Consider the following 24277-nt stretch of genomic DNA (forward strand, 5'->3'; position numbering starts at 1 on the left):
ACTCGCCCAGGGCCAACGCACACGACTCTTGAATGTATTAAATCAAATTAAAGAAAATCGGGAAAAAAGTACTAACTGACATAATAGCCAAACATTGAATCACATCAACACATAACAACTCCTCATACGTCACCAACAACGAAATCCCAGTCAATGACAGTTTTGTTGCTTATTTTCTAGCCCCAATCACCACCAGTTCATGAAGTCTACTTTGACTATCAAGCTCTAAACAACTTTTCATATACGCGGCAAGGTGTACATGCGAATAAAGTAGTACCGCATACAAATGCTTGTTTTGAGCATGGTAGTCACAGTAAACTTGATGAATTGGTAGCGATATTAGTGTGGATAGTTGAATGGGGCTATTCATACTAATATAATTCGTTTACTGGGTTACCAATTTGTGCCTTTCTACCATATAGTGGGCTGGAATGCTAACATCAAATGGAAGTACCTTATTTCTTTATTTTTATTTCAATTAATTCTTTACCAAGGAGAGCAGTCACCTTTCCAGAACCGTCTGCAGGCAGTGAAGGGTGATAAAGAAGTGGGCGTGAGCTCTCACATCTCTCTCCTAATTTCTATTGCTAATTCAATATCTACTGCTATTCTTTATTTGTTATGTAAGACTAGCAAATGGAGGTTAAGACTGATAGACGGTGTACCCCCACTCCAATGTAGGTCCTATTCCGTAGTCGCCTCTAAAACGTTGGATAAATTTTATAATCCCACATTGTAGCTTCTATCTTGTGATATTTTCAGTCGGTGCAGCGTTTTTATTTTATTTCGGCTTGTTTTTGAGTTAAAATAACAAATTATATAATTAGGCGGAAGTTTAGAGGTGCTGTTTTTAACGCTGTCCTTTCTTATTTTACTATTTAAATGAGGTCCAGCATTGCCAAGTGCTTAAGGCGCTCGACTTGTAATCCGAGGGTCACGGGTTAGAATCCTCGTCACATCAAACATGCCTTTTCAACGCTGGGGGCGTTATAATGTTACGGTCAATCCCACTATTCGTTAGTAAAAGAGTAGCCCAAAAGTTGGCGGTGGGTGGTGATGACTAGCTGCCTTCCCTCTAGTTTTCAACTACTAAATTAGAGACTGCTAGCGCAGATAGCTCTCGAGTAGCTTTACACGAAACTCAAAACAAAATTCTACTTAACTTCATTAAAATGTAATTATTTTCACTAAAATACGTCTGTACATTCCATTTCGAATTAAACAAGTTTTTAACTTGTATGAATTTCTGCCCAAAACTAACCTTTTATACCGTTCATTTCAATTATATGCACGACAAAATCTCTATCACATTGGCTTCCAAATGCTATATTTAGTTTACTCTCAATAAGCCTGAGGAAGTTCTAATTTTTTTTGTGTGTGAATGTTTATAAAAAATCAAATAACTAGACTTTAATTTACTTTCTATTGTACAGACACTTTATTAAAACAATAACAGTTACATAAAACTATGTGTTTACATGGTAGAATCTTTTTAACATTTACACCAAACAAGACACTCAACTGAAGAAGGCTGCTCTGCCTTTGTTAACTTCACGTAGAAACTTGGAAGTAAATGTACACATCAGTGTTTTATTTCTTATTCATAATGTCGGGAATAATTTGTAATATACAGTCGTTAAGTTTATTTTATTTGCTACATTCTAATCAAATTGCTGATAAAACTCTCACAGTATAGTATATTAATATAATGCATGAATATGAACAGTGTTCTTCAAACGTAAATTCTAAAGTATAGCTTCAGATCGCAAAATGTAACATCAATTTTACCAAAATTATGTAGACTCTAGAACATTAGACAAAATTAAAAATTTTTTAAATAAAAAAATTAACATGATACTGTTGAAAATCAATTCCCATAAAGGGTTTTAAAAATAACAAGAATGGTTGGTTTAAAAAAAAAACCGAACAAGAACATCAAGTTTAAAAATACGTTGTAACAGTTTTAAACTGGCCAAACATGAGTGTCTGAATAAAAAATTTAAATAACCCAAAAAACAGTGGCATTCTTTTACTAAAGGGGTTGATTTGAGCACAACCCACTTGAATAATAATACAATAATAGTTCAGTAAAATGTACATATATAGAAAGCTTTATAATATGCAACTGTAGCATTAATAGATTTTGTTCTTGAAGCTGTAACAATCGTGTTAGTAAACAGGGTTTTAAAAAAGTCATGTCTAGCTCCTAAAACCTCAATGACTGGTACTGAAAATAGCCTATCAAATGTTGTATCTACATAGTTAGTTTATTAAATGTTTTTTTTTTGTGTGTTAATTGTCTACTTATATCCACTAGTATTAATCAGAACTAACAGATAATGCTACTGAAACAATATGCTATCACAAATATTTAATTTGTAATTGGACTAAGCATTTGTTTTCAGCACTAGCAGTCTAACCTTAAACAATCTTTTACTGGGAGACATTCTGAGCAACTACCCCTTTTCAAGTTGTATTTAAGCCCATCATTATCAAAATGTTTAAATAGAACAGTTGCTTAAAATTTCATTCAATACAAGTTTTTGCTTTGGAAGATAATATTCTACTTATTTTTCATGAATTTACAATTGTCTTTGCAGTAATATTTCAAAACCTGTGATAAACAGTAACCATTGTCTACTGTGACATATTTAAAATCTTGTATAATAGTAGAAAAACCCACAAACATAAAATAAGTATATAACATAGGTAAATTATACATGGACTTTTTTCTTCAAACTTTCAGCTCTCTTACAAGAGGTTCTAATTAAGAGATCCAAAATCTTGCAAATGAAAGTATTTTAATGTAGAGAAAAGTTAGTATATATTTTACAAAAAAAAATATATACATTTCTGACTAGCAAGATATACATTTAAGAGATGAGTGTTTGTATACTTTTACAAAAATTCAGTCTTCACCTTGAAAATTAGAAAGTTAAGACATCTTTACTGGCCAACATGTACTATTTATATTGCACTTACCTGCTTTATTTTTAGAAAAATTAGTTAACTGTACAGTGTTTAATATTTTGTTTTTTCACTTCTTCATTTCTTTGACGAATCATGCAAAAATGAATACAATTATAAATTAAAATCAAAATTGTCTAAACTATGAGGATTATACATCATAAATAAATAAATAAACCTGTTGTTATTGTATTAATCTCATTTTGCATTAAAATGAACTGTTTTTCATTTTACTATGTAAAATAAATATTTACAAACCCTTTTTACAGTTTAAATGTCTGAACTATGAGGATTATGCATTTATAAATAAATAAATGAAAGAACCTATTATTATTAAATTTAATATTTTTACATGTTAAAATGCACTCAGGTTATTTTTTCCTATGTATAAATAAAATATTTACAAACACTTTATGACTGAACTGTCCAACATATGAAGATTACACACTTAAAATAAATAAATACATCAAACTAACCTTTTATTGTTATATTAAATGTAATCTCATTACACATCAAAATACACCAAGGTTTCTTTTCCTATGCATTTACTGTTTCAGATGAAGGTTTTATGTGCACTGCACAATGTTTGCTCAACTCTTCTGTTTTATTAAAGCTTTTCTTACAGATGACACAACTAAGTGATATATTTTCAGAGTGATGGAAACTATGCTTTCTCAGAGTTGAACTTTCTTTATACCTCTTGCCACATATGTGACAGCTGAAGGGCCTTTCTCCTGTATGGACTAACTGATGCCTTTTCAAATACCCACTTATCCTAAACCTTTCACCACAAATGTCACAACCAAATGGTTTCTGGCCTGTGTGGATCAGTTGATGTTGCCTCAAGTTTGAATCTAGTGAAAATCTTTTCCCACAAATATCACATTTGAATGGTCTCTCTCCAGTATGAACAAACTGATGTCTTTTTAAATGGTGACTACGTGTAAATCTTTTACCACAAGTGTCGCAAACATATGGCTTATGTCCAGTATGAATAAGTTGATGTTGCTTTAAGCCTGCATTTAATGAAAACATTCTCCCACAGATATTACAGCTAAGTTCTTTTTCTCCAGTATGGATTAATGAATGTCTTTTTAAACTCACTACATAAGTAAAACTTTTCCCACATACATCACAACTGAATGGCTTTTCTCCAGCATGTGCCATCTGATGTTTTCTTAAATAATCTTGTGTGAATTTTTTTCCACAAACATCACATCTAAATCGTCTTACATAATGTATGTCTCCAGTGTGAATCAACTGATGCTTCTTAATACTTCCTTTCTGTTTGAACTTCTTCCCACACATGTCACAGCTAAATGGCTTGTCTTTAGTGTGTGTTCTCTGATGTTGTCTTAAGCTTTCTTTTTGTGTGAATCTCTTCCCACATGTGTCGCAACTGTATCTACGTTCTCCCGTGTGTATTACCATATGTCTGTTAACACTACTGGATCTGTTAGAAGAATAACTACACAGGTGACATTTGTGCTTCTTATTAATTTCAGTATTCTCATGACTATTTTTATGTTGCATAAGAAGTAGCCATCTTGAAAATGTTTTTCTACATTTACTGCAGGAGTATATCTTCAAGTCTGAAAAAACAAAACAGTAGTTGTTTTTCTTTCTTATTTCACACATTTATCCTCTTTCTAAAAAAGGAAAGTTCAGTAAAATTGACATCAACTTGTAAAGTTCAGGTTTCACAATTTATAAATTGTCAAAAAATCACATAACTTTGAAAGCTTTTTGCCTCAACCATCTAAGATTAAAAACAGGCTTAACTAATACAACAATGATTTTGTTTTATTGTCCTTTAATGCTTTTCAAATACACAATCAATGAAAAGAAGTTAAAAAAACAAACAAAAGAAAACTAAGACAATCATAATTTTATTCATAGGATCCATGAGTTAGTGCTAACAATTCTTAAGTTTAAAATGAATTCTCACAAGAATTTTACTAAATTTACACTTCTCAATTAACATTGTTGTATTTATTTTAGTATTTGGATCAAAATTCTAATATAAAATGAGATAAAATTACTGGTTTATTCAATTAATTCTTATTAGTTATGAACAAAAGGCTTGTTTTAAATATGAATAATATATATATTTATATTTACAAGTGCACATAAATATCTTAATTATGTTTATATCAAATTCATTCTTTAATCTGCATAATTCAAATTTTAAGCCTAAGCTACATGACACCTTTACAAACTTGAAAAACAGATTAGATACAGTTATATCCAAGGATTGATAAACAAGTGATGTAAGTGTTAGTATGAAGTGCTTCATTGGTTGCAAATAGGACATCAATAAAATAAATAAATAAAAATTCTACAAGAAAGAGATTTTAATCTGTTACATTTTCACTTCTGAGTAACCCAGTTAATAAGCTGAAAGATATAAACATAACTGTGAAATAAGTAGAGCTAACAGACTATGAAATAGATATATTAGCCTGGTTTGTTTGGAATTTTACACAATGCTACACTAGGGCTAGCAGTTCCTGATTTAGCAATTACAGACTAGAGATAAGGCAGCTAGAATTCACCACCTATCACAAACTTTTTGAACTACTGTTTTAACAACAAACAGTGGGATTGACCATCATTTTGTGACACTCCCACAACTAAGAGTGTGAGCACATCTGCTGACAGGAATTCAAGCATCCACAATCTTCAGATTGAGAGTCAAGCACCTCAATTACCAGGCCATGTTTTGTCATATAAACTTTGAAATAATTTTGATAATATATCTTTACCAAGCACTACAACTGTGATGGTGTGAATGCCTCTTCCAAGTTGGGGAAACATGATAATACTTGTTATAAGACATTAGTCTCATAACAAGTATAATTAAGTAACCAAAAACTCTTACACCTTCATTCTATTCTATTTAACTACAACTGTTCAATATCAAAGATGCAAAAGTTTGTTTCAAAACCAATCACAATGAATTAAAATTACTCTATTAAGTCCTAGAACCTGAGTATTCCTTTAAAACTCTTATAATGGAAATTTTCTAACAGCATCAGACAAATATTACTTCTAAGTAACAAAAGAAGCGAAATTATATTAGTCATACTTTAGGTACTGCATTATACAAAAAGGTAAATAGTGCATCACTTACAAACTTTAACTTACATCATCTATTAAACCTTTTTTTTAAAAAAAAAATTCTGTTTAACTTTAATATACAAATATGAAATATTAAATAAAAATTTGCATTAAAAATGGAAAACACTAATTTCCTCTTTGTAAGTTTTTTGCTCAAAAAGAAAGTTACCCACTTTCTTCCTTCCTTTTTATGGAAGATGTTATAATTCAAAATGATGCATTTTCCAAACAAAAGCATGTCGGAACTTAAAAGACAACAAGGTCTGTTCATCCTTTCCATCTGATTATTTTACTACTTGTACATGTAAAATTTACATTAAAATTTCAATTGAGTTTCCTGTACATAAACATATTAAATAAAAGTAATAATAATAAATGGCCACATGAATACAATTTACCCAGTTCAAATTTTACAGAAGTGATAATGAAAATTATACAAAATAATAAAAATGCATATGTCACTAATAAAGTGTTATTCAATAAAACAATGATTCATGTTTATGAAAATTCAAAACTGGATTTTTAGTGCAGGATGTACATTACTCCTCTTTACAGTGAATCTTATTTTGTACTAAAATATGACATCTACATATGTTTACCTAAATGACAGACTTATAGATGAAACTCCATTAAATTAGATACCATTCTGCAAGTGTGTCTTGAAGAAAAAATATTTTCAGTGCAAACTTCTGCAAACAGATGTAGCAAGTTTCCTTTAACTACAAGTACACTCATTAACAAAATTCTGAAATTACAACACCAGAAAAAAGATCAGTGTAAAATTACTCTTACATGTTACAGAAATGAATAAAAAAAAAAGCAATACTTACTAAATTCATCTTTGTTAAATGAATCAAGATTAAGAAACCAGAAGTACTTAATAGTACACATATTTCACTGTTGTTAGAGTAAAATATAATCTCAGCAATTAATGGATGGACTTTGATTGTTCAGATCTTGTGATCCTTGTATACATAGAAATTTGCAAAACATTTAAAGGGCACTAAAAGACTGAAAAATAAACCCTATCTACAAACTGGTTCATAAGACATGCCAATTACCTCTCAAGTAAAATACAGAATTATACAACACAAAAATCTTAAACAGGGATGTTATACTAACAATAAACAAATAAATATAACAGGAAATAAAGCATGTCTCATGTGTAGAACTCTAGCTCTGGTGGTTAACAGTATTCACAGGTATACAGGCTTGGTTTGGACTGAGGAAGGGAGCAAGTTTTGCCCAAAAATATAAAATCATGTACCACAAAGTTTAAAGTCACTTAAAAAAACAACAAAAAGGTTCCAATGGCTTCCATAAAGCACTAAGGAGTTGAAAAGGTGCAAAAGAAAATGTCATGTGTGGGTAAAGATCCATAATTGTTTTGCAAATGAGCTTTTGCTCCAAAAAAACTATTGCAGCTCAAAATTTTTAGGGGGGGGAGGAATTTGGTCCCTTTACCTCCTACATCTGTGACAGTATTTCTCTCATAAATTAAAAATATAAACAGTAATTCAAATGTGGCAGTGTTGTAGCCAAACCACACTGATGATGTCTAATACTGAGCAAAAAGTTTCACTGGTGTGGTTGAACCCCATCACCCACTCTTCTTACTGGAAAGTTAAATTATTTGAATGATATTATTCTCTGATTTAAAACTATACATGTATTACCAACTCAACATTGAATGTTTCATTATTAGCTTTATGCCTACTTATTTTTTTACAGTACTAAGAAAATTACATGTTCTTCCTACACAATGAATATGGTAGATTTTTTCAACTTTCTAGTTATCAAAACTTATGCTAGTAGATTAACAAAAGCTATTAGATCAACGTTTGTTTTTATAATTGTGATAATGGTATACTTTTGATTATGTATCATCAATAATTGAATGATTAATTACTTTTTTTAAAGATATAAATAACAAATTTCACAAACCTGATTTTCTTTGTTCCCATGCTTTTGAAATTTCATTATTTGAATTTTGGTTTTTTTTCAAGTTCTCACTAAGTTCATCAATTTCTCTCTCACTTTCAATAAATTCAGTATAAACATGACTCTCTGATAGGACATAAGAAGCACCTTCATAATTTTTAGAATTTTCTTCCTAAACAGAATAGGAAATCAAACACATTTTAATAACTGGAACATTTAAAAAGCTAGTAAACCTTTAATTTTATACATCTATCTGTGAATTAAAATTCAAATAACACTACTAGATCAAAGTATTAATATTAAATAATAAAACTTAAAACAAATAATGATCACTTTTAGAAGTTATTTTGCACAGCACAAAGTTGGGTGTGTAGCATAAGTACAATATGCATCTGATAATAAAACGGTACAGATGCAAAAAGATCTCTTGCACATTGTGTACAGCAACTTGACTTTCTAACAGAGAGAAATATTCATTGTGATTCACATATCTAAGAAACAGCTACTGAGCAAACTAACACATTTATCAGTATGATAAAACTGGTCAAACATTGGAATTCAATAATCATTTATTTCTCTCAGCATTACCAGGTGAAAGTGCACATGACATTACATGTAAAATACTTCACTCTTCATATATGTCAATAAACATGAAATAAAAATGTAGCTTGTAATTCAATTTTTTTATTTCTAGTACTAACTTTTTAATTGAAAAATCTTAAATCTACATAACAATATGCATTTAACCTTTAAATTCTTCACTTCAACATTCTCTAACTTCTAAAATAAGCTGCTGTAGATTCCAACCAATCAGAAACACAAACTATACACAAGTGCAAAAGCATGTTTAAAATTTGAACTTTCTACTTTATTTATTAAGATATCAATAAATTTGTCAAACTCATCATAAAATCCTTTCTCACTAACTGTTGAGACTGCTTGCTAATCAACTTAATGTGGCCAGTGGACATATCTGTAACTAACAGAAAGAGTAGGTTTTTCTCTATATTAGGACAACAACAATCCTATTGAATTTTGTGGGGATAGTATTCTCTTATTAGAAATGTATTGTCATGGTTTCAGAGCTCTCAGTAGGTAATACAATTCTTTCTACCTATTTATAGCTTGCTCAGAAAGCCATGTATTTGTTCTAAAATACCTGTTCCAATTAATTAATGTTTTGCAAACCAAACTTGTAATATTCACTGAAGCTTATATACAGTTATAGTAAGAGAGCAAAGATCACTTGGTGTTTACATAAAGTCTATGAGAAATAGCTAATGGGTTCCCACTATGATTTACTGCTTTTCATGAAGATCTAGGCACCAACAATAAATCTAAAAGAAAACAGATGTGAAAAAGTTAACATCTGAAACTGTGACAGTAAGTAATTTAAAAATCTCACAACAAGCAGTACATTTAAAAACAAAAGTCTCATTGATTGTACTTCATATTTTTCAAATTTTCATTTCACTGTATCGTGATAGTTGAAATAATCAGAAATGGTAATAACCAACAACACTAACTGCAATTATCTGATTACGGTCATGGCATTAATTCATGGGGGACAGTACATTCAAACTATCAAAATCATCTCCTAATTCTCAAAAAATTGTATACAGCTTCATATGCAACTGATAACATAGTATCACAAAAATAAATTATAAGTTATCAGAGGAGAGATTTTTAACTTCAGTTCTTTTAGCACAAAACATCAATAAAACAATATTACCTAACTATTAATGTCTATACTGTATGCTCTGTCCATTTCTTCTGACTGATAGTTCAAGTTCAGAAAATTTATTCATTTGTGTTCAACTTTCATGTAAAATTTAAAAATCTTTTTCAGATATATATTGATGTGTACTCCACAAATGGGTTAAAACTGGGATTGTGTGTGTTAACATACAGACAACACAAAAAACAAATTGAATAGTAATAATGTGTGTACAAAAACATTTCTCTCTAAGATGTATGTGTGTAAATACATGTTCATGTATATTTGTGTCGGATATTGTTTTTGTATCTATATTAATAACTTTGTGACAGAAATATTTACTTTAAAGCTCCTTAAGAAATAAAGCATTTATGTTTGAAACTTGCCTCTAATTTTAACAGATTCAGTTATTTTGATTAGCCTTTAACATTAAACCCCATGGAACTATAAATACATTTGCATTTATAAATGCAAATAAATTTATAATAGTTTATAAATATAAACTATAAATAATAAATATTATTACATTTGATACAAAATAAGCCAACTTTTTAGTAAACATTACAGGTCTTTGTAAAAATATCAGCCTTGTTAATTAAGTATTTTTAGTAAAGATTTGTCTTTGAACTTGTGGATTCGTAGTCTTAACTTAGATTTGCATGCAAGGTGATTTTTATATTAAAATTAAAAATTGTTTTCAATATTACAGTTTACAAATTAAAGTTGCAAAACCTCCATAACTCCTAAATGAATGTTAAAAATTGTTTCAGTGATACTTTATATTTTATCTATTATTTTGCATAACCTAGCCTTATGTGGACACAGTCCATTTTACTGACCTTGTAACAAACAGACACAAAAAACTTGTGTATATTACAACTTTTTCTTTTTTAGGATAACTGCAGGTTTTAACAGAAAGTTACAGATCCGTAACAGTTTGTATCTGATTTTGTTTAATTTTATTGCTCTTTGAACTGTAACTACTAAAACATCCATAGGAAAGCTGTAAACGCTCAATGAACTAACATTTAAAGTCACAGTAAAGCAAAATATTAAATTATGTAATGCATGTGAACTTAACATGTATACCTCATTGGAAATCTTTTATCTATCTAACCTAATAATCTTCCACTTTTTATATTTTAGACACTTTTATAACAATAAATAAAAAAAGACAAACTCCGTGAACTTTGACGTAAAGCATTTTAACTTGATAAAAACAAAAAGAACTAGACAGAATAATTCTAATTGTCATGCATTAAAAATTTCATGTTTTTGGAAATTTACACTTATAGTCTTATGCTTTGATCATCCGTTAAAAGGGTGGTGGTTTACACTTCATACAAAGGTTCTTGCCTCTTTTGGATTTGAATACGCCAACCAGAATGACTATGTTACTATTCAAAGATGGTTGATACAAACCACCATTTGTGGCTAGTACACAAGCATATGTATCAACTAATGTTAAAAAAAAGATGTTCAATTACAGGAGGTATAATATTGGATAAACACCTTTGTGATGCTTAGGTTTCAAACATACTGTCAAGCAATATTAGGCCCAATATTTAAAATATCTACCTCTGCTATCTTATTCTGTGTCACATTCTTAAGAAACATCAAGTGAGTATGATTTTTGTTACTTCTAATCTCTTGATTTTTGAATTCTGGTTTAGAAGCTGTTGATTTTTTCACAATGTTCTCATGTACAGAAACACATACACTCTTCCATGAACCTCCTGGAAAAAAAAAAGAGAAATGATAAAACTGTTTGAACAATCTTTAACAAGAATTACTTCTAAAAGTATTACCCTTTGTTTATAAATAATAATTACTTATATAGGCATGAAATATATATATATACAAAGATAGAGAGAATATTAATACTGAATTAAAATTAAAATGAAATCAATAGAAAGAACTACATTAAAAACAGCAAATCAAAATGTCTGGCTGATGTTTGTTTGTTATCAACAAAAATAAGCCAAAAAAAAATGTTGCACCAATTGAAAGGATCCTCAGAGGACAGTGCAGGCTATAATGTGAGAAATGAAATGTATTCTAGGTTTTGGAGGTGACTGTAGAAATAGGACCCACATTGCAGTGGGGACACCCCATCTACTAGTCTTAACCTCTGTCCACCAGTCTCACACATAAAGAAATAAGATAAAGGAATAACAACAGAAATTATGAGAGCAAGATGGAGGTTCTCAAGCCCACAACGTCCCACATCTGTATCACTCTTCACTGCCTCCAGACAAATGTGGGAAGGTGATCACTTTTCAAAGTAAAAAACAGAAGAAAAATAAATAAAAATAATAAGATACTACCACTCAGTCATAAATAAGTTAGACTTCTCCTGAAGTTAGTATTTCAGCCCCCATTATGGTGATAAGGCACTAATTAATAGCCCAGTAGATGAATTGTACTAGTACAAAGAGTCCCAACCAGTTACCTAAACTAGCTAGTATAACTCCCAACCACCACCCATTAAGTCTACAATAACTACCAATTTTCATACACTAAAAAAGCCTTTATATGTAGTAAGGTGTTCATCTGCATAAAGTAGTGCCACATTATTTAATGACCTTATTCATAACTAAAAATATTTATCAAAAACGTTTAGTAAAATTTCTTTATATTTATTTAATACATCATTATATTTATTACAGGATATTTTTTACACATTACTCAGATTTAGAAATTAAAATAATTGATAATGATATCAAAATAAATATTTTTGGTAAAAGAAAATATTTTGCTTTTCCAATTTATAGTTTACCTAATTTTAATAGTAATGTACCATACTCTTCTGTTCCTTGGAGCTGATCACAAGTACAAAAACAATTAATATACTATTTTGACCTGACTATAAGGCAATGTTTTTTTATTAATAATTAGGCTGTAAAATTCATGGTCACCTTATAACCACATCTGACTGCAGGCCCCTTCCCCCTACTCTAGCCTATCACATTCCTGAATGTCCAGATAACATTCACCTACATGTGCATATGAGATGTTTACTCAGGGTCATTGCTAATTCTTGCAAGCTGCAAGCTGTTCATCCACAGTATTGATTTTGCTGGTCCATTATTACTTTTACTGTGCTCATTTTAAATTTTATAATAATTATTGCCTATAAGCCTCATTTTAATGTTCACCCTTGTGCAGTAATTAGTGATGACATTTAAAGGCAGGGAACAAGAAAAGTGCCAAATTAGCTAAGTATTACAACAGAGCTGTGATGCAAATCTTAAAATTATTATAGTAGAGCATGAGGCAGACAAGATGAAAAATTATACTGCTGTTAGGAAATTTGGTGTAACAGAAAATAATGTGAGACATTTGCACAAACAAAACACTGAACTGCACATTCTAAAAGAAATGCATTTCATAAACTTAAGAATGACTTTATAACATGCAATTTTTTTCTTTCCCATGGTTTCTGTAAATGAGGGTCATCTTATATTCATGATCGCCCTATAATTGGTGGTAAATTACAGAACACTTAGAAACAACAAAACTTTGTGTCAAACATGAAGTAATTGCATGAACCTAGAAAATAAAGATTTTAGAAAATACTCCACTATTTTGGACATTCTAAAACTGGTTCTTAAATACTTTAACTTACTTATAATCTCAAGTGGTTCTACCTCTTCTGTAATATGCTTCCTTAAATTATTTGCTCTTGAACAATGATCTTCTTGTACATGAGGATCATCACAGTCTTCATTGCTTTCAATTAAATGGGAACTCATATTATCAACTGATATATCACCTACTGACTCAACCTTTACCTTGACAGGTTCCTCCTAAAAGGTGACAAATACTAATTTACCTATATTGTAAAATTTGAGTAATCTCATAAATAAACTATGCATGTATGATTTACTGAGATATGTTTTTTGGGGGTATGATACATGATAACTCTGTGGAGAAGCTCTCATCACTTAGAGCTTTTAATGTGCCAATCAGAATGAGGCACTAGGGGAAGATATAACAAAGGTATTGTAGTCCAATCTTTCCAATCGCTTATTAATGATGGTTGATATACTTAGATTAAAATCCTTTTCAAGAGATTTCTTTGACATATCTATTTTCTTTTATGATTTATTTACCTCTATTTATTAACACACAGAAGTTATTTTCCTTCTATCTCTCTTCCTTACTTTACTTTTAAGTCTTCACAAAACACAAGATTCTTTCCTCTAAAAACAGCACCTAGTGATTGCAGTCAAGATGTAGAAATTTTTCTCTTATCACAAATGAAGACTTAATAACATATTTAAAAACATTACTAATATTGTATAAAAACTTTATTTTTGCCACACACTAAAGAACCATTAAAGCCTGTAACAATCCTAATATGTAATGCCACATTAGCTTTCCACATCACCTTTATGTAAAATAAATATGATTGTATCAAAATTTGTGTAAAAGGTAGAAAAGAATTAATTTTAGTGTTTCCTTTAGGTATGTAATTCACCTTTTACATGTTAAACTTTTGTGAAAAAAACAACCACTAACCTATAAAACTAAATGTAACATAAATAGAAAGAATTACATAAACATTTCTCACATATTTTTCTCACAAGCTAATGAAAAGTGAGATTTATTTCATCATAAAATTTTACTCAAAACCCTCTTTCAGAGGTTATAAAATATCTTGAACAATTTTTTTAACAACCTAATATTTACTAAGAAATCTTCCACTCAACATTCAAGATGTTTGAAAGTGTAATTACTTTTTGCAAATTTATATCAGATAATACTAATTGTGCTATTATTGTTATTAAAAGAATCAAACTGAAAAGCACGTGAACTTCATATTATACTATCACTATATATACCAGCTACAAATCCAACTTTCCCTAGATTCAATTAATTTTTACCAGAAAAAGAACCATTTTTAGGCATGATAAAAAATAACGTGAATTATCAATACCTTTTTATATTTTAAACTATATACGTGTAATAAATTTGATTCAGACTAAAGATTCAGGCTATAGTACTCATTATAAATCTCTTTTTAAGTAAGTATTATACCTTATTGATTTATCTTAATCAAAACAAATGGTAACTTATTAACAGGTAATGAGGTATTGACATAACATTACGTCGTTAGAACTTCCCTTTCAGTTTCAGTTTTGAAGTTTAAATACCCTAAAGTTTCTACTAACATTAGAAGCTTGTCATCTCATTTAATGCATTACTACTTCTTAACGCAACTACTTATCATTTCACATCATTTATTTCACGCTTCATCAAATGTAAGAGTTAATATATTTTTCTGTTATTTCATAATGTAAACACCATATTGGTGGTAGCCATCTTACTTTCTGCGTTTCCACAATCTTACGCATTACCACCGTGAACAAATTTACTGACACAAATAAGTTCTAAGGTGAAAAAAAATCTAATACACAAAAGACGCGCAATTTTCTTAAGCAGATTGTGAAAAATGATTTTTGTCTGTTTTGAAAGAAATAATAGAAATAAAATAGCCTTAGAGATCGTCATTAATGTTGTAACACAACAAGAAAAGTCTTTGTTTTTTTTTTGGAATTTCGCACAAAGCTACTCGAGGACTGTGCTAGCCGTCCCTAATTTAGCAATGTAAGACTAGAGGGAAGGCAACTAGTCATCACCACCCACCGCCAACTCTTGGGCTACTCTTTTACCAACGAATAGTGGGATTGACAGTTACATTATACGCCCCCACTGCTGAAAGGGCGAGCATGTTTAGCGCGACGCGGGCGCGAACCCGCGACCCTCGGATTACGAGTCGCACGCCTTACGCGCTTGGCCATGGCAGGCCTCAAGAAAAGTCAGCACACTTCACTGGCTATTTCAACTTTTATGGAAACCTCAATTTACATTATTATTTCTTTTCCATTAATACTTTTATTATACCTATTTATAACTGTGTTTAAACGTCCATTTTCAAGGACCTGGATGATTATTAAAATATCACTTCCCTTGACATATTACTTGCGGAATAAAATTAATTACTTTTTCTGCCTGTCCGATGTACAATGGTTTCCAATAGAAAAATGAACAGGATGAAAATTTTACGTTTTAATTTCATTTTAGTGTTTATTTTGTACATGTATATATTGTTGTTGTTTTGAGTTAAGCACAAAGCTACACAATGGGCTATCTGTACTCTGCCCACCACGGGTATCGAAACCCGGTTTTTAGCGTTGTAAGTCCGCAAATACACCGCTAAGCCACTGGGGGGGCACATAAATAAAAAAGAAACAAGAATTGACTCTTCCAATTGATTTTCAAGTGTTTATTGAATAAAAAGGCATTACAGTCTTTTATACGTATCCAGTAACATCTTTAAGTATATAAGTAACACAGTATTTCCCATTCTCGTTACCAGAATGCGCCTCAAAGTATTTTTCAATCTACCGTTATAAAGTAAAATATGTTCGGACAAGAGGATCTGCTTTGCTTCTTTGGTTTTGTTTCGGATTTCGCGCAAAGCTACACGAGGGCTATCTTCGCTAGCCGTCCCTAATTTAACTATGTGAGACTTGATGGAAAGCAGCTAGTCATCACTACTCACCGCCCACTCTTACCAACGAATAAAGGGATTGACGGTCATATTATAATGACACTACTGCTGAAAAGGCGACATGTTGGGTGCGACGGATTCTCGAACCGCGACCCTCGGATAGCGAGGCGAGCGCACTAACCATCTAACCACACTGTGTCTGTCGCTTTTGAAATAATTAACTTTTAACACTGCTGTCATAAAAACTAAATAAGTATTAAATATTAAACCACTAAATAATGAACTGAATAATAACTCTCACACTAAACATTATTATATATCCAACACATTATTTATTAAAAGGTTGTGTAGTCTATGTTGCAATTAAATGTTTATAAGTGTAAAAGAAATTTAATGTGCTCCTTGGCCAGGGCGCAAGTTCAGATGTTATTGGTTTAAAAGTTAAAATTAATCACATAATTTTGAACATTGTTCAATAATGTAGACAACAGCATCTTTATGTTTTTCTTGTGAATACAGTTAATTCAAAATGTAGTACTATTTTGTAATAAATAATAAATAGCTTGTCGAACGCCATTAATAAGCGGATATATCTGACAGCTCTAAGATTACCTTAATTTTACCTAGGTATACCACAGTGTGTTAAGTCTTTTAAAAAATAATGTGATCACATACAGAAAATAATCTAAGCTTTTAGTAATTAAGTAGCGCCATCTGTGTGTCACAAAATAACTCATATGCAAGCTCTGAAAGTTAAAGTTCTTGAAACGTGTGTCGAACATGAAAAAGTTCTCTCTCATTCAAGAAAGAAACAAAAGTTCGCTCTTATTCACATCTTGTTTTATTTGTTGTTTAAGTACGGACATGCACAATGGTTTGTATGTACTCTCCCCACGCTGCTATCAAAACTTGATATTTAGCATTAAAAGCCCTCAGACTTCCTGTTGAGTCATCTAAAAGTTACTAGTTTTGAGCGATAACTTTGTGTGTTTAAAACAAAATTAAAAATATTTACCAACATTTTCACATAATCAGTTACTACACCAAAGAAAAATAATATGAAATAATCAGTGATGTCGAGAAAACACGCTTTTAGAGAAAAATATATTTATAAAAACGGCTCGTTCGGGTTGAGAATTTTTTTTTATGTAAAGGGGCGAACAAGATTTCAATCTTCTTTGGTTATCGTTAGGTTCACAGAAAAAGGAAGAGGTAACTGACCGGAAGCTGGCCACATGTTTGAAAAAGGCTGTGTAACTGAGTTTCGGAATGTAGAGGGTGTGCTTAAATGTTTGAATATATAATTTTATGTTATTTATTTTTTATTATTATTTATTATATTATTTTTAATATAGGTAGATATGTATGTAGGTATGAAGGAAACTTTGTATTGAAGGTCGAAACGTTGTTCGCCCCTCTACGTAAAAAACAACAACAAAATTGTCAATCCAAACGAGCCGTTTTTACATATATAAATAATATGAAATGTTCATATAATCCATCTTTTATGTACTATGTAGCATCAAGTACGGTTTTAAGATTTCTTAAAATGTTAATATTTTGTAATAAAATTATTGTATTTTCGTTGATATATTGAATTAAAAAATCACTGAGATATTTATCTTTATCTTTATTTTTTTCAAGAATAAGTTATTTGTAGTTTAAAATTTGTTTGTATGTTTTAGAGCCAAGCCACCTGGGGATATCTTCTATGTCCAATGGCGGGAACCGAACTCGGATTTTAGAGTTTTAAATTCATAAACTTATCGCTGACCCCGTCGGAAACTGCAGTTGAACAAGAAACTCAGCATGACAAAATATTCGATGATTTCTGTAGTGATCGCTAAATGAATTATTATCAACAAAAAGTATCTTTACAATTAAAATTTCAACCTTAATAAATTCTTGCCTTACGTAAAGCACCACAACTTACCATTTTGTTGACCAATGCAAATTATTAATGCGTTCTAATACAGTAAAACGTTATACTAATCATTTCGTATGTATTTAGTTTCTTTGTCATCACAAATATTATCGTTGTTTAGTGAGCATGCATAATTATCTTACACGCACATTAAAATCCTCTAACACATTTCCGATCCGGTCATCAATGTATGTGTTTACAAATTCTTTCCAATTTTCCTTCGGTACCATTTGATAGTTTTATTTGTAATTATAGTAGAAATCATATAAACATTTGTTTATTTATAAGGGAAAGATGTGTCTATGTTTTGATGCTGTTGTTGTTTGTTATTACGCATAAAGCTACACAGACTTGACTGTTCTCTGTCAACCAATACAAATAATTTATAATAGCATTTTGAAACTACGTTACTGAATTTAGAGCGAGTTTTAGAACGCGCAGTCTGATATATTGCGTAACGACAAGCTCATGTATTTTTTTTATTCTACTGTTGATAACATAAAGTTTTTAGTCAAACAAAACCCAAGTTACGGCATTCATTCATAGTTTACATTAGAAGTTTGACCTGACTTGAATGGGTGTTGATAAAGTTCCGGCAGACAGCGACCTCCTGAGACAGTACAATGTCACGTGATAAGCAATTATTCCATAACCTCTAGCGACACACTTCCGCTTCCTGCATAGTTTAGCGTTGTTAAAGTTACAAGTAATTTATTTCATATTAATTTATAGCTTGGAATGTTTATCTTTATTTAGTAGCACCACGATCATTTAATACTTACATAAAAGTATTCCTGTAACGTGGTGGCATTCATTATTGTATATTTATTTATTATACTTATTTAACCTCTTTTATTACAAATTATACGCGTTTTTTTATTGTTATTTAAAATGAGTATAGTGTTTGAACTATATATTTGACGAAAAAAACTGTCGCAGATTAATTTCAATTTTGCGCAAAGCTACATTTAGGCTATCTGCGCTAGCCGTCCCTAATTTAGCAGTGTAAGACTAGAGGGAAGGCAGCTAGTCATCACCACCCACTGCCAACTCATGGGCTAGTCTTTTACCAACGAATAGTGGGGCTGATTCTACATTATAACGCCCCCACGGCTGAAAGGGCGAGCATGTTTGGTGCCACGGGGATTAGGAGTAGAGTGCTTTAACCAAGGATCCCCGTCACACTAAACATGCTCGCTTTTTCAACCGTGGGGACGTTATAAAGTGACGGTCAGTTCCACTATTCGTTGGTAAAAAAGTAGCCCGAGAGTTGGCTGTGGGTGGTGATGACTAGCTGCCTTCTCTCTAGTCTTACACTGTTAAATTAAGGACGACTAGCGCAGATAGTCATAGTGTAGCTTTGCGCGAAATTCAAAAACCAACGTGTTATCGTATGACAGTACATGAAGCTACGAGCAACACACCTTTATCACTGAGTATTCATGGAGAGCCTAAAGTGCTATTGAACCTTCTGTACTCACATCTATAGGATATTCATTCAACAGAGTCTTACATAGAATACGCAGAGGCAACAGAATACTTTCGATATCATAAATAGCTTTACCCAGGAAATACTTAAATCAGCTAATGATAAAATGAAATGTGCCATGCATTAATGCTGTTGAGATTGGATTCCACTGAAGTGACACAGTGTGATTTCACAATCTCCATCACAAAAAAGGTCAAACTTCAAAATTAAAAATGTGCTGGAGGGGTCTTATGTCGTAATATACAGAATCAAAAGAGATTGACAATCTAAGCCAAAGGCCATCTTTGGGAGTACGTCAATGAGAGAATTGGATAACTGCAGAATGGAATTTGAATGAAAAATCCAAACTGCTGAGAAGCCCAATGTTTTTGTCGAGATCTCTTCGAGAAGACCAACAGGGATACAGCTACCAGTGTATTCACTTGATCATTTACCTTGAAAAATCCTCAGAGTTACAGGACAACCAGCGATGATAAGGGACGAAGACCATCTTATCCAAATATCCTGTGTCTCAGTAAAAGAAAGAAAAGAACTGATGTTTAGACAGTTTAATTTAATTTTTTATTTTTGTATTAGGATTGTTCAAAGGACTTTACAATCCAGGAAGAAGCTATGTTCAAGGTTGTATTTTTAATGTTTTAACTTGGACGTTAACTAAAGGGCATATGACATTAGGATCAATAGACTTTATGAGAGTAGGCCTAGAAAGTTTCAAACTTAAATTTCGAAAACATACTTAATTTGGAGAATATTAAAGATAAGAGTATATATGACTACAAGAATCAGTAAACATTAAATCAATACATTTTGCTTTCACTTGGTAAAGCCATCAGTGTTTCAGTCACTTTAGTTCTGTGAAGTATTTGCATCAGCGTTAGCTATTGCGTATATTTTATTATATGATTTGATTAGCCGTGAAATTATACCAGTCAGTTTAGTTTTGTATTACATTTCTTTAAGTACTGTAACGGAGCATTTCTATCAGAATGTCATTTGTAAACTTAGGCCTACAAATAACACATGTATAAGAACTTGAAATAACGTTAAGGAAGAGCTAAATTAATTTGTATATTTTCTTGGTTTAGAATACGAAATATGTTTACAAAATAATTTAAGTAGCCAGGTAAGTTTACGGACATGTAGCTTTCAAATCCGAGATTAGGTTCCCCGAGGTAGACACAGCAGACAGCTTTGCTCTAAAACCTCCTCAATAGTCATTAAAAGTTTACAATACTATAATGTTTCCTTTTATAACATTATCTACGTAATGACTGATTCACAAGCTCTGATAATATCAATAAATATCATGTTTAAATATCAAAAAGTTTGAATTTCATGTTCTTTTTTCTTCTATTTCTTTTTTATCACATAATATCTCAAAAACTAAAACATTGATGTCAACCAATTTCACTGAGGTGACGTAGTTTCAAACAGAGTATTCGTTTTTATAAGTATTATTAATAACTAACAGTAATTTAAAAAATCATAATTCCAGTGTAAACGATATTATCATTACCCCGTGAAATTAGCTTTCTTATAGACCAGGGGTGGCTAAAAAGCGGCTCGCGAGCTACATGCGGGTCTTTGACATATAATGTATGGCTCGCGGAACTATGTTGACTGAGACCCTTTTTGTATCACAATTAATATATAAGGTGAGTAAAAATTTCAAGCTTTATAATTATTTACTGTGTATAAACTGAGAATCTACTGGATTAAAACGTAAGTTTAATGTTCATGGTTCAGTAAATATGTTTAATAATTTAAATCCTAATTTTAAGTCTAGATTTGAGTCAGAGATTAAAGAAATTTCGGATCAGCAAGAATTACAGAGGAATTGTGTTGGAGAATCAGTAATCATACAAGCAAGGATTACAGGGGAAATGTACTGGGGAATCAGTAATCATACAAGCAAGGATTACAAAGAAAATGTAGTGGGGAATCAGTAATCATACAAGCAAGGATTACAGAGGAATTGTGCTGGAGAAACAGTAGTCATACAAGCAAGGATTACAGAGGTATTGTGTTGGAGAAACAGTAGTCATACAAGCAAGGATTACAGAGGTATAGTGTTGGAGAATCAGTAATCATACAAGCAAGGGTTACAGAGGAATTGTGCTGGAGAAACAGTAGTCATACAAGCAAGGATTACAGAGGAATTGTGCTGGAGAAACAGTAGTCATACAAGCAAGAATTACAGAGGTATTGTGTTGGAGAATCAGTAATCATACAAGCAAGGATTACAGAGGTATTGTGTTGGAGAAACAGTAGTCATACAAGCAAGGATTACAGAGGAATTGTGCTGGAGAAACAGTAGTCATACAAGCAAGGATTACAGAGGTATTGTGTTGGAGAAACAGTAGTCATACAAGCAAGGATTACAGAGGAATTGTGCTGAAGAAACAGTAGTCATACAAGCAAGGATTACAGAGGTATTGTGCTGGAGAAACAGTAGTCATACAAGCAAGGATTACAGAGGAATTGTGCTGGAGAATCAGTAATCATACAAGCAAGGATTACAAAGAAAATGTAGTGGGGAATCAGTAATCATACAAGCAAGGATTACAGAGGTATTGTGTTGGAGAATCAGTAATCACACAAGCAAGGATTACAGAGGTATTGTGTTGGAGAAACAGTAGTCATACAAGCAAGGATTACAGAGGAATTGTGCTGGAGAAACAGTAGTTATACAAGCAAGGATTACAGAGGTATTGTGCTGGAGAAACAGTAGTCATACAAGCAAGGATTACAGAGGAATTGTGCTGGAGAATCAGTAATCATACAAGCAAGGATTACAAAGAAAATGTAGTGGGGAATCAGTAATCATACAAGCAAGGATTACAGAGGTATTGTGTTGGAGAATCAGTAATCATACAAGCAAGGATTACAGAGGTATTGTGCTGGAGAAACAGTAGTCATACAAGCAAGGATTACAGAGGAATTGTGCTGGAGAAACAGTAGTCATACAAGCAAGGATTACAGAGGTATTGTGCTGGAGAAACAGTAGTCATACAAGCAAGGATTACAGAGGAATTGTGCTGGAGAAACAGTAGTCATACAAGCAAGGATTACAGAGGTATTGTGTTGGAGAATCAGTAATCATACAAGCAAGGATTACAGAGGTATTGTGTTGGAGAAACAGTAGTCATACAAGCAAGGATTACAGAGGAATTGTGCTGGAGAATCAGTAATCATACAAGCAAGGATTACAAAGAAAATGTAGTGGGGAATCAGTAATCATACAAGCAAGGATTACAGAGGAATTGTGCTGGAGAAACAGTAGTCATACAAGCAAGGATTACAGAGGAATTGTGCTGGAGAATCAGTAATCATACAAGCAAGGATTACAGAGGTATTGTGTTGGAGAATCAGTAATCATACAAGCAAGGATTACAGAGGTATTATGTTGGAGAAACAGTAGTCATACAAGCAAGGATTACAGAGGAATTGTGCTGGAGAATCAGTAATCATACAAGCAAGGATTACAAAGAAAATGTAGTGGGGAATCAGTAATCATACAAGCAAGGATTACAGAGGTATTGTGTTGGAGAATCAGTAATCACACAAGCAAGGATTACAGAGGTATTGTGTTGGAGAAACAGTAGTCATACAAGCAAGGATTACAGAGGAATTGTGCTGGAGAAACAGTAGTTATACAAGCAAGGATTACAGAGGTATTGTGCTGGAGAAACAGTAGTCATACAAGCAAGGATTACAGAGGAATTGTGCTGGAGAATCAGTAATCATACAAGCAAGGATTACAAAGAAAATGTAGTGGGGAATCAGTAATCATACAAGCAAGGATTACAGAGGTATTGTGTTGGAGAATCAGTAATCATACAAGCAAGGATTACAGAGGTATTGTGCTGGAGAAACAGTAGTCATACAAGCAAGGATTACAGAGGAATTGTGCTGGAGAAACAGTAGTCATACAAGCAAGGATTACAGAGGTATTGTGCTGGAGAAACAGTAGTCATACAAGCAAGGATTACAGAGGAATTGTGCTGGAGAAACAGTAGTCATACAAGCAAGGATTACAGAGGTATTGTGTTGGAGAATCAGTAATCATACAAGCAAGGATTACAAAGGAAATGTACTGGAGAATCAGTAATCATACAAGCAAGGATTACAGAGGAATTGTGCTGGAGAATCAGTAATCATACAAGCAAGGATTACAGAGGAATTGTGTTGGAAAAACAATAATCATACAAGCAAGGATTACAGAGGAATTGTGTTGGAGAATCAGTAATCATACAAGCAAGGATTACAGAAAAATTGTGCTGGAAAAACAATAATCATACAAGCAAGGATTACAGACAATATTAGTTTTAGTGGACGTGGCTTGCGATCGCGTGATTGTGGCATGTGTGGCTGTGTCGTGGGCAGTGAATTAGCGGAGTGTTAGTGTGATACTGGACGCTCTAGAGTTTGGTTGCATTGCTCGTGTTGGAGGTTATTGTTTCTTTTCACTTTAATTTTTTAGAAGTGTCTGTGAAAAATTGTAAAGGAAGACGGCGTCATCAAATTGTAAGAAGTGAAAGTATGAAGATAAAATCAGAAAATTTAAGCCAAAATGGGAAGATTTTGCATTCACCGTTA

General features: G+C 31.9%; 1 protein-coding gene across 4 annotated transcripts; it reads right to left on the minus strand.

The window, feature by feature from the left end:
- Positions 1-1414: 1414 nt before the first annotated feature.
- On the minus strand, positions 1415-15205 carry LOC143238005 (uncharacterized). 4 transcript variants are annotated; one of them, XR_013020378.1, is made up of 6 exons: positions 15079-15205; positions 13374-13554; positions 11324-11481; positions 8032-8200; positions 3444-4559; positions 1415-3051 (listed from the first exon to the last, which is right to left on the minus strand). XR_013020378.1 is itself a non-coding variant. In XM_076477869.1 (5 exons), exons 1-5 carry the CDS (start codon positions 15103-15105, stop codon positions 3505-3507), a joined length of 1590 nt encoding a protein of 529 aa, XP_076333984.1. In that variant the 5' UTR covers positions 15106-15205; the 3' UTR covers positions 1415-3504. The 4 variants fall into 4 exon arrangements, 3 of the variants coding, with proteins under 3 accessions (XP_076333984.1, XP_076333987.1, XP_076333986.1); XM_076477869.1 differs by having other exon boundaries at positions 1415-4559; XM_076477872.1 differs by lacking the exon at positions 15079-15205 and adding an exon at positions 14923-15072 and having other exon boundaries at positions 1415-4559.
- Between the last annotated feature and the right edge of the window lie 9072 nt (positions 15206-24277).

Source organism: Tachypleus tridentatus, chromosome 13 (genome assembly GCF_004210375.1).
Source record: "Tachypleus tridentatus isolate NWPU-2018 chromosome 13, ASM421037v1, whole genome shotgun sequence".
Classification (NCBI taxonomy): domain Eukaryota; kingdom Metazoa; phylum Arthropoda; class Merostomata; order Xiphosura; family Limulidae; genus Tachypleus; species Tachypleus tridentatus.